Here is a 12115-nt window from a genome sequence, read left to right as displayed (position 1 = left end):
TGTACAGAAACAGGCTGCAGGCTAGATTTGGCCACAGAGCATCGTTTGCTGGTCCTGGAACCAACAGGCTCTTACCTCACCGCCCTGTATCCAGTCTTCTTCCACTTTGGCCCCTTCTTGACCATTCTGAAACAGCCATCTTCCTACCATACAAATCTGCCACTGCCACGGCTCCCTTTAAGCCCCCTGTGGCTCCCCTTCCCAGCAGGGGGAAGGGGAGACTGCTTGGCAGTGCCCACACTGCTCTTCTCCTTACCTCACTTCTGCTGCACTGCTCTGGGCCGCCCTTCGCTCACCTCCTACACAGACGTCTTTGCCCCACTCCTGCTATACAACCACGTGCCCAAAATCCAATCTCCACACCACAGCCCCAGCGATACTTTACAAGTGCAGATCACAGCTGGGAACCTCCAATGGCTTGTTGCTGTCCTAGAAGGAAGTCAACCTCCTTATCGTAGTCTGTAAGGTGGGCCAGCTCTGCCTGGCCCTCCTGTCCGACCTCATTGCCACCATCTTCCCTCCCTCTGCTCCCCACTCCCCAGCCACACTGGCTGACTTTCCTATTCCTCACGTCTGTCTCTGTGGGTGCTGTTCCCTTGGCTCTCTCTGTGGGGTCAGCTTCAGTTCCAGCAACACTTCCTTAGTGTAGCCTTCCCTCATCTTCCAACCGAAAGGGGTCTCTCCGCTTGTCTCCCCTCACCTCATCGTGCTTTATTTTCTTCATGGACCTCATGGCCATCTATTGTTATCTCCTGGTGTGGAGCTGCAGTGTCTCTGCTCTGCTAGAGGGTGTGGGCATCTGCAGTGCCCAGTACAGCGTCTGACACATACTAAACGAGCCCTAAACATTTTCTGATTGAACAGTTGAAGAATTTCAGCCCAAATGACCTTTCCTGGTGGATCTACCCTCACTCCTCACCTCATATTTTAATTTCCAGTTCCACAGGCCTTCTTACCGATCGCTAACCAGAAATTTGCCTCTTAAGGTTTTACACCTTTGTACATGTTGCCGTTTCAGTTGTCTCCTCCTTCTTTGAGAGACAAACTCCTACTCACCCATCAACACCCAGCTCCAATGTTACCTCTTCTATAAAGCTTTTATACTTTCTCTTGCCAGGGTCAAATTCTTCCTCTGGCAGCCCCCGAAGCACTTTGTACAGAGCTCCATGGTCAAACTGGGTCATAATTATTTACCTAACACCAATGTTATTATTTACTCATTATTCCCTAAATACCCCAAACATTTTATACATACATACACATATACACATACATATTCTTCATTTTCATTTTACCTACACTGAGCTCTTTCAGGGCAGGGACACTCTGCATGGTGTTTATATGGTAAGTATGAATGTATAATAATATAAACAGCAGCACTTTGCTCTGTGCTTTATGCACATTAGCTCATGTAACTCTCCTAATAACCCTAATGAGGCAGGTGCTATTATTATCTGTGCTTTGCAGGTGAGGAAACTAAAGTGAGATTAGGTAACTTGTCCCTGGTGGACCTGGAATTCACTATGAGGTCATCCTGCAGCCAGCTGGTATGGTGGCTCTTTGTAGGTCTGTTTGCCCTTGAGCTCTCAGTGCATTGGGCGGGCGAGGAGGAGGGTGTATAAATCTGTCCTGTTTCCCTGTGTGAGACCTGGGGTCCAGCTATACTCAGAGAGGGATCAGTTGGGACTCTCTCACTCCCCTGCAGCAAGGTGCTCCCTTGTGGGGGGCACAGATGTCCCTCTGCCAGCCAGATGGAGACGTACAGTGACTGGGCTGCCCTTCGCACACCTGTGACTGTGCCATCCCCAAGGGCAGCCAGACATCCTTGGGGCCTGCCTCCTGCTGCCACATGCTGCTTATCCATGTGGACATAAGCCACTCTGCCAGCTCACCCTGGAGCTAATGCAACGGGACCACAGGGCTCTGGGCAGGAGGGCGTGAGAATCCAGAAGGCAGAGGTGACAAGGGCAGAAAGAGTGGCCATTTCTTTATCCTTTCCTTTAGTTATTTATTTTTTTCCAGCTTTACTGAGGTGCAATTGATGAATAAAAATCCTATATATTTAAGGTGTACAACATGATACTTTGGTATGCGTATACATTGTGAAAAGCTCAGCAAAGGAAACAAAATGAAAAAGCAACCTATGGAATGGGAGAAAATATTTGCAAGCCATATATCTGATAAAGGGTTAATATCCAAAATATATAAGAAACCCATACAACAGCAAAAAACAACAACAAAAAACAAAATCCAAAACAACAACAAAAGCCAACCAAATAAACCCCAATTAAAAAAATGGACAAAGGACCGGAATAGATAGCTTTTCAAAGAAGACAAGCAATGGCCAATAGGTATATAAAAAAGTGCTCAACATCTCTAATTCTTTCCTTTACGTGAGGAAACTTTCCTTTAGGGAATAAGGACAACAGGCAACCAACCATTAGCATGTTTTTTCTACGAAGCGCAGACTCCCTCTGCTGCAGAGTACATCCTGGTGTAAAGGAGAAGAGTACCGGGATAGATTCACTGTAGTCTGGCTTCTCTTTGTGGACACTATATAATTTTTCAGCTCATCGGGAAACGTCTGTCTAGAGACCTGGGTCTCAGATGTTAGGGTAGTGCTACTCAAAGTGTGGTCCTTGGACTAGCAGTGTCAGAATCACCTGGGAGCTCATTAGAACCGAAGACTCTGGGCCCCACTCTACCCCAACAAATCAGAATTTGAATTTGAACATGATCTCCCGGGAAATGCATAAGCACATTCAAGTTTGAAAACACTGACCTCGGGTACCTGATTAAACTGCAAGTTTGGGGTTCTACGCCCTTAAACATTCTGATTCACTTGATCATGATGAGATCCAGAAATCTAACAAGTACCACCTACTTTTCCTTTCTGCCTACTTTTCAGAGCAACTGTGGTGTAGAAACAGAGTTGTGTGGTGGAAATAGCACGTTTCCCCGAAAATAAGACATAACCGGAAAAAAAGCCCTAGCATGATTTTTCAGGATGACATCCCCTGAACATAAGCCCTAATGTGTCTTTTGGAGCAAAAATTAATATAAGACCGGTCTTATTTTCGGGGAAACACGGTAGTACAAGCGCTATAGTTAGACAGTTCTGAAATCAAATCTCAGCTCTACTACCTACAAGCTAGGTAATCCTGATGAACTACTTCATATTGCTAAGCTTTAGCACTCTCACCTTTAAAATGGAGATACTAACCAACTATGCCTTCAGCTATAAAGTTTAAACGTGATAGCTAGCATATGTAAAGTGCCTAGCACCAAATCTGTGGCATATAGCACATGTCAATGTTAAGTATTATAAATATTAGGTCAAACAGCTATCCATTGGTTGTACCGCTGAACAGCAGATTGGGTCAGACAGCCGTCTTGATTAATTTCAACTGCAGGGACTGGGAAGGCCCAACGGGCTCCTGGAGCTGTAATGGGTGTGGTTTCTCTCTTACTTAACCCTAACCTTCAAGACACAAAGAAAGGATTAGAATGCAGCAGCTATCAGACTTTACTGTGCATCAAGAATCACTTGGGAAGCAAATTAAAAATACTGATTCCTGTGTGCTGCTTCCTAGAGATTCTGTTTCATCAGGTCTGGGGCATGGCAGAGGAGTCTGCGTTTTATCCCTGGGAGATTTGATGCAAGGGTCCACCAACCTCACTCTGAGAAACAATGGTTTGGAGAGCATGTGTATTTATTCCATAAATGAAGAGTCTGATGTGTGTGGGACTCTGGGCTGGTGCCGGAAAATACACGCAAAGACAAGTAAGACTCTGCCTGTGTCTGTCCCGCTGGGAGCTGGGACTTCCAAGGAGAATGCCGGTAGGGTCTGCACTGCTCTGCTAAGATTCCAAAAAACAGCAGCCAGAGAAGAGCAATGAAAAAAGCCATACCTGGGCTTCTGCAGCTTCAATGCTGTGGGACAGATTTCCATTCTGTACAGGTTCGGAAGTATCACTGGATGGCGTCATTTCAACTTCTGTGCTGGTGCTGTTTGGGAGCTCGATTTTTTCTGTGACATAATTCAGACACACACAAAGAAAGCAGATGCCGTCAATGGGGTAAGAGCCTATTGGAAAGAACATCCTAGAATGTTGGGTCAAGGGAGAAGAGAGTGGTCCCTGAGGGGTGATAAGCCCCAGGGCTGGGGTTTCGCCCAATGGCAAAGGATTTTTGCCATTTCCCCCCATGCTTTTTAGCACACACAGCTCTCCTGCTCTCTTGAATAGCTCTCTGATTTTCCACTCTGGCCTGATGTCCTAACTTGAGTGCTCTATACCCTCCCATTGGTATACATTCTCCAGACCAGGCAAATTTACCAACTAGCCATTCAAGAACATGACCATAGACATTTGTTAACCCAAACCAGTCTACACACTATTGTTTATACTTAGGACCACACTATATATATGTGTATATATATATATATATATATATACACACACACACATACATATATAATTATTATTTTTTTTACAGCTGGATCTTTTCTTTCGTACATTCTGGAAAAGATACTGGGCATCAGGAGACATGGGTCCTAGGCTATGCTCTACTATATCAGGCTGTCACATTAGGCAAGTCCCCTCCTTCCTCTGGATTTCAGGAACCTAATCTATGAAATGAGTGGGTTCAACTGGTTTACCTCCAAGGCACACTGCTTCCAGATCTAATTCTCTCTGGCTCTGCCAGTGCCTAGGTGGCCATGGGGAGGGCAGGCTTGGGAACCCAGCCTTCTCAAAAATGCCTGGAGAATGCTACTTAGCACATCCTACACCTGGGCATCCTACTGCAGGCAAGAGGTTGCTGAACACGTGATGGACACAAAAGTCTGTAGCACTGAATGGGAGGTAATGTTTGGCTGGAGTGAAGCCACAATCACCAGGTGCGGATGTGCTTTCCCCTGGCAGGAGAGAAGTGAGTCTAGGGTACTGATGAAGCACTGGGACTCTTTGGCACTGGGCATCTCAGGCAGACTGGGTTCATACTTTGGCTCTACAACTTATGCTGTGTGACCCTTAGCGGGTGACTTAACTTCTCTGAGATTCAGTTTTCTCATTCGTAAAATCAGAGTGCTAATGACAATAGTACTATGATGACAGAGCTGACTCCTGCTGCCACCACCACCACCACAAATACGGTCAAATGGTATGTCTCTGTAAAGATAAGAAAATGCATGCAAAGCACTTAGCACGCTGCCTGGTACAGAGCAAACAAGCAAGAAACATAAACTCTTCTGATCCTCAGAACAGTACCTACCTTGAACTAGAAGATTAGTTTTTTTAGGGCTCAGAGGAACACTTCCAGTTGATCAGTGTTCAGGGACCACCAATGTCTGCCATGACTTCAGTGGGAGGAAAATGATAAAGCTCCTAGTTCCTCTGGCTGTGCTGGGTCAAGTCTTAGATTTCAGGAGACAATGTTTTCAGGAGACAATGAAGTTGTGTGGTTGTGTCCGAGTTGCCAGGAGTACCGGAATGCCCATCCGTATCAGATATGAGCAGTATTGGGCGGCTCTCACAGTATCAAAATAGGGTTTTATCCCCTAGCAACTTCAGAAGAAGTAAATAATTTATGTCACTGGTAAAACACCAGTGGAAATAATTTGGGAGTTACACAAAAATTGTTGAGTTTGAAGTGGCCAAATCTGGGAAACCACAGGGAAGTATTTATGTTTATTTATGTATTAAATTTAGTTGTGGAATATAGAGGTATACATATATTTAAATATGGAAAGCCATAGAAACTCAAATTTATTTTATCTTTCCATGTTTTTAGTAGTGACAGTTACATATATGTGATGTTTGTTGTGTGTGGCTATGCCAGTTTATACTAGCATGTTGGGTCAGTTATTTAAACTAAAAAATACTAACTACCTGGGGGGAACATAAAAACTCTATTTGGGGGAGTCTATTGGCTCCTGACTTTAGGATCAGCTTGCAATAACCAAACTTGACTCTGGCAACACAGGATCCTGGGTACCAAAGTGGAGTTAAGATGTCTAAGAAAAGACATGAACAGATGAGAAGAAACAACCTCGCAGGCATAATAGCTAACTGAGTATGCACGTCTTAGCTTATGAAGTGCTTTTATATGGCAGGCTGAGGTTTATCATGAAAGAAAAATGTGAAAATAAATCTTGGACTTACTTTGAAAAGCGTTAATTTTTAGACACACATTGTTTTTAGTTATAAAGTCATTCAGAGACCCAGTGAGCCCTGGAAGGATCCTTGGAGTTATGCATCCTACATCCTCCTGGAAGGTTAAAGCCAAGATTAAGAAGGTCAGCTAGTCATTAGGAAGAGGACTGGAACTGAATCCAGGCAGATAAGTCTTGTCTCCCGGCTGCCTCATTCCACAAGACGGAAATCAACACGTGGTGCCGAAAAATGGCTTGTGTAATTGAAGTTAAATATCACGAGTATAACATAGCTTTTCCAATTAGACTTTTGTGATATGGCTTTGCATTTTTATAATACAAAAGGAAAATATGTTCATTCTAAAAAATTAGTCCAAGTTCACAGGAACATAAAGAAACAGTGAAAAAATATATACCTCATAATTCCAACTCCAAGAAGTAACTATTATTAGCATTTTAGCTTATGTTTTTCTGGTTTTCATTTTTATTTTTTTATACCCAATAGAATCTTGACTCTTTTTTGTTCAGAGGTTTTCCCTAGCTGGAAGTTAAGATAGCAGGAGAGGCAGAAATGCTTCTAAGGAGTGTCATGTATTTTGAGTGCAACACGGTTGAATTTTTGTCTGCAGATAATTTTAGTTTCTTGGGCAACAGCATCATTTATAGCATAGATCCAGATTAGGTTAAATTTAGTTGAATTTAGAATCAGAGAACTATATTAGTTACAGACAAGACAGGAGGGACTTTATGTTCCAAGTTAAAGTAAGATGCCTGAATGTCCTCATCTGGTCACACAGGAGCTCAGAAAAAGTCAGCCAGAAGAGAACTGGGCTAGTATTGCTGACTTCCTAAGAAAGGGGAAGCTGTGTCATCTTGCAGGGACCCTGCCACTCAGTTTAGGAGTGACCAAGTGAACCATTTGGTAATTCAGTGGGTGTATGCAATGTCATTGGTATAGAATTTGGTTACCAGGCAAGAATTTCAGAAGGGGTACTCTCTCACCTTTGGTTAAACATTAAATGACAAGGGTGTGTGTGTGTGTGTGTGTGTGTGTGTGTGTCCTTTTTATACAGAATCCCTAAAATAAAGTAAATAAAAGCATTTCCATCTTCCAGGAAGATGTCTGGTTAGGAGCTGTTGTATTTCAGGTCCCTCACAGAATCATTTGACTCTCCTTGGAGTTCCCCTAGAGTAGGTGACACACTGTGTCTATTCATGCCCTGCATTCAGGGGAAATGGACTCCACCTGACACCCAGGAAAGCGCTGAGCTGCAGGGTTCGGTGTCTACACTGAGTCAGGGGTGCCCACGTTGGGTCCCACTCTCTGCTCCCCTCCACCAACTCCAGGAAAGGCACGGGATGGAGTCTCCCTGTACTCACCCACATGATTGGCAGCTCCATTCTGCCTCTCGTTCTCATCCACCTGGCATTTCTTCTTGGCAATCTTGTGGAGAATTGAAGCTTTTTCTCTGAACCTCCCTGAAGCAAGAGAAAGTAGTGGAAAGGAAACAGGGTGAGGAGGGAGATAAAGAGAGGTCTGTGGCAAAGGGCAAAGCATGGGCAAAGCAGGCACATGGCTTCCTTCATTGTGTGTCACGATAGCAGCGACCGCTCCTTTCTGTTCAATCCAAATGCCTTATGCCCTGAGTGAAGGGCACCTCTCATATTTGCGGATTCTTCAGCTCAATTCTCTCTGAAAATCTCAAGCTGCTGGACCAAAGACAAAAGACTTGAACTCTTTCCTCCCTCCTAATTGCTGACAAAATAAATGAAAGCACCAATTATCACTAAAAGTTCCCTACATCTGAGACCCAAACTAAGTCCAGAGAAACAGAGCTGCACTGGAGACATAGCCGTATCTCTGGAATTAAATACTCATCCCACAATTGGCTTTTGACAATGGAATGCCAAGCCCTGGGATCCTTTGATTTGACTTCGGTTTTCAAACATTTATCATAATTAACATTGCAGATTCTAAACAAGTCAGTAGCATGCATCAAAGCTTTCCAAATTAGCTGAGTCAGCTGCAATTAAAGCATTAAAGAGACAACTGATTCCATTTGGGAATTTAAGGCAAAGAATAATCAACTGAGCACAAAAAGTAATATCTGTCGATGATGAAACGCGTAGGGAAAGGTCCTGGAAAAATACCATTCTCAAAGCAATTATTTTAAACAGCTGTACCACAAGTAGAACACTTCATTTCTTTCAATTATTGACATAATTAATGGGGAAGCACATGCAACAGGCACAGAAAAAAAAAAAAAAGCATGCCAAAGTGTAGAGGTTAGTGAATCAGATCGTGTGTCCCTGAAAATAAGACCTAACTGGAAAATAAGCCCTACCATGATTTTTCAGGATGACATCCCCTGAACATAAGCCCTAATGCGTCTTTTGGAGCAAAAATTAATATAAGACCCGGTCTTATTTTCGGGGAAAAAACGGTAGCACATTTTTTTTCTTTAATCTTAGATTCCACCACCCCTTCCACCATGCCCCCGGGACATTCAAGGTACAAAGGAACCTCATTTTAAACTGACTTTTTATTGCCTAGATTCAGATATGATACCGTGTTTCTCCGAAAATAAGACTATCATGCAAGACTCTGGTCCTGCTCCCCGCACCAGAACGCAGGATATGGCAAGGCCCAAAAGGAACACCCACGGAGCCATGGATAGGGGAGTCATACCACTGTATTCTCGCTGGTGGCTGGGCTGGAGACACAGGAAGCAGGAGCCACACGATCCACAATCTGCCGTCTGCTCTCTGCCAAGCAACCCACACAACCAACTCCCTAGCGTAGCCATGACAGTTCTATTAGTGGCTAATGGCTAACGGGTAACAGCTGATGGCCGCCCGGCCACAGCGGATGGCCATCTGATTACAGCTGATGGCCATCTACTACCCGAGGCAGCACCTTTCACGTGAGGCTGAGAGCCTGGAAACTGCTCTCTGGGACTCTGTCCCCACAAAGACCTAGCCAGACCATCAGCTCGAATATGTCTTTTGGAGCAGAAAGTAATATAAGACTCGATCTTATATTATATTATGTAAGATAGGGTATTGTATTAAAATAAGAGTGGGTCTTATATTAATTTTTGCTCCAAAAGACACATTCGAGCTGATGGTCCGGGTAGGTCTTATTTTCGGGGAAACATGGTATGTCCCCTAAAACACCACAACTCCTTCAATTTTCCCACCAGGTATTTGCTGCTGGTCGGGTGCTCTAGCAGCATATTAACAGCGGATCTCATTGTACTTTTCTAGTTAGACCAAAACCAATGCGAACCAAACCCCAAATGTTTCTCTTGGAGAGTCTCTTCTCCTAGGATGGGACACGGCAGGTTGGCAGCCACACCCCTCCCTTCCTCGTGGGTGGAAAGCTTGGGGTGTGGTCACAGTGATGACTTGTGTGACTGGTTGGGAGCGGAAAAGGCTGTCACTGAGAGTGAGACCAGCTGCTTCCAATGGTGAAGGCGACACAGGGCAGAGCCCTTTCTCCTCACCAGCTCCGTTAGTCATAATCCTAGATATCTGGCTACCACAAAGACAACTGCCAGGATGTCAGCACCATAGTCTAGGTAATGAATGTGCATCACAATCTCAAAGGAAGCAGGAAGGACACGAAATGAAGAAAAGCAGGTCAGTATGTGGCTTGGGCTTCACGAGGAATGAGCAAGAAGGATGGAGGTGACGGGCATGATGTCCACCCTTTAACGATTTTGAAGGACAACATTAGGTTCACCATGCTGGAAAGTATTCTGAATTTAGCTGTTTCTATTTGATCTTTAAGGGAAACTCTGGGAAGAAAAAGGGAAAGGAAAGAACGTCTGGGGACTCAGAAAGGAGGAGATAACAGGGAACAAGAAAGGAGAGAAAAAGACGGAATTTAAGGAAGGAGGAGGTAGGCAGGGGCTCTGATTGTCTGGAGGTTGCCCAGGAAGCATGGATGGAAGAGACATTCCTGGCTGTCAAACTAGTCTTATTTGGGGACTAGACACACAGATAATGAAGCGTGATTTTCAGGTCTCTGTAGCCTTAAGCCTAAAGAGGAGTATTTCTTGTAGAAAACAACTCTAAGAAGTCTTCAAATCATCTACTGAAAAGCCCAGAGATGAACAGGGAGGTTCTGAAACTTTATTGGAAATGATGCTTCTGCTAATAAAACCGTTCTGTGGTCTCAGGGTCATTTTTTTGAACTTAGAACATTCAGCAGTTCTATGAAATAAAGATGATCAATAATTGCTATTTTAAAACTACATATAAAATAATAATAAAGCAAGAAAGCATTCAGAAGAGGAAATAAAACCTGAAATAACCCAATCCAAGTAATGCCCCCAAATCATGAATCACGGCAGAGAAAATATTTGATAGAAACCAGCTAACTGCATATTGCTTGTGGTAACAAGAACCTTTTCAGAGCTTCGATGTATACCTGAGAGAAATGATTATAAAAAGGACCCAAAAGTATGGAAGGGTGCAACCACTCCTTCTGTCAGAAAACCACCCACAGTGATGGGTGGTTTCCCCAAATTCTCTAAAGGAAAGCTGGAGGAGTAGGGTAGGAAATGATTCCAGATTTAGAATTTTGTAGGTTCTAAAACATTGTAACAGGTCAGCGGGGGTTTTCTTGCTGTGTGTCACCTTTCCCACTGCAGCAGCACCAAGAATTTTCTGTGCTACTGAAAGGTGGGAGGGATCAGCCTTATTTGTTCTCACTTGGGGGTTAGCCCTAGGGGCCTGCCACGAGGCAATGCTGCAGAGGCTGGCTGGGGAGCTATCTTCTCCACCCACTTCTTCAACTTCTTTACCTCAACTTTTGTCAGTTAGCAAGACCTGATTATCATTCTTCACTCTGAGTGCTGACAATGGCTGAAAGGATTTTTCCTTAAAGCTTACTTTCTAGAACAGCAGATGAAGGCTCACCTTCAGAATTCAGCACCCAGATGCCCTCCTGAGGTGGGGCAGAGCCTGACAAAGCAAGGCATGCTCACTCCAGCCCAACTGGACACCCCTGGGATCACCACAGGGCACCTTTTGAGAAAAGCTGTGAGGAAGAGACTAGTAGGACAGGAATGAGCATGAGGTATCTGGGGAAGAAGCCATCACAGAATCTGGGATTCTCAAAGTGACCCTTGGGGAAGGAAGGCATGGCGCTTTTAGGTCCTGTTGAGCCTGAAGCCACAGGCTGGGCAGAACACCAAGCAGGGGTATATGTTGGGGACAGCACAGCAGTGTGGTTAAATGGATGTGACTTAGAGGCAGGGAGACCTGAGTTTAAGCCCTGCCTCTCTCATGTGCTCTGCTGGGTGAGTTTTGGTAAGTTCCTGAATATTTCTGTGTTTCAGTTTTCCTGGAAAATAGGCATTCCAATGGCATTGACTCATGAGTCAAGTACAAGGCTCAAATGAGAAAGTGTGTGTAAGAGGCTTATCGCAACTCCTGGCATGGGAAGAAGTCTGTAAATATGAGAGAGAGAAAAAAAAAACCTAACAAAAAGCTCAGCGGCAAGGGTGACGTGGCCCCAAGTTGCTTTAGGAGAACCATTGACATCTTCCTGTTTCTCAGTCCATACACACAGGATTGGGGAATTAGTCACATCTTGACCCGACAGTTTAAGCATCCCAGGGGGCCTTGCTGGATTGGATCTCAGGTTTCAGCCAGTCCTCCAAAGTCCATTCCAAAACTGATCAGGGAAAGGATCACTTGAGATCTTCCCTAAATTGAGAAGGTCAAGGTAATGGAGGTGGCCTTCTGTGTTTTAAACATTGATACCACTGCCATCTCCAAAAGGAAAGATGGCGATCAGCTTTTTCCCAGCCCTGTGAGGTCAGACGCAGGCCAGGTACTACTGCCGCTGCACAGTGGATTTGGATCGGCTCAAAAGAGCTTCCTGATTTTTAACTTCCGGAGTTGTAACTCCTCTGTGTCACAGGCTCTGAATTTTAAAAGGGGGATTA

The 12115-nt window shown here is 44.4% G+C and overlaps 1 protein-coding gene across 5 annotated transcripts in view; it reads right to left on the bottom strand.

The window, feature by feature from the left end:
• SLC24A2 (solute carrier family 24 member 2) overlaps positions 1-12115 on the bottom strand; it is a 242931-nt gene that overhangs the window by 38218 nt on the left and 192598 nt on the right. For all 5 annotated transcript variants that reach the window (XM_033122666.1, XM_033122668.1, XM_033122669.1 and 2 more), the window contains 2 exons: positions 7536-7634; positions 3913-4031 (listed from right to left, as the gene is read on the bottom strand). In XM_033122666.1, the coding sequence (XP_032978557.1) occupies positions 3913-4031; positions 7536-7634 (218 nt within the window). The remainder of the gene's footprint in view (positions 1-3912; positions 4032-7535; positions 7635-12115) is intronic.

Source organism: Rhinolophus ferrumequinum, chromosome 12 (genome assembly GCF_004115265.2).
Source record: "Rhinolophus ferrumequinum isolate MPI-CBG mRhiFer1 chromosome 12, mRhiFer1_v1.p, whole genome shotgun sequence".
NCBI classification, from domain to species: domain Eukaryota; kingdom Metazoa; phylum Chordata; class Mammalia; order Chiroptera; family Rhinolophidae; genus Rhinolophus; species Rhinolophus ferrumequinum.
The sequence above is the reverse complement of the archived record's forward strand: the minus strand, read 5'-3'. Positions and strand labels throughout refer to the sequence as shown.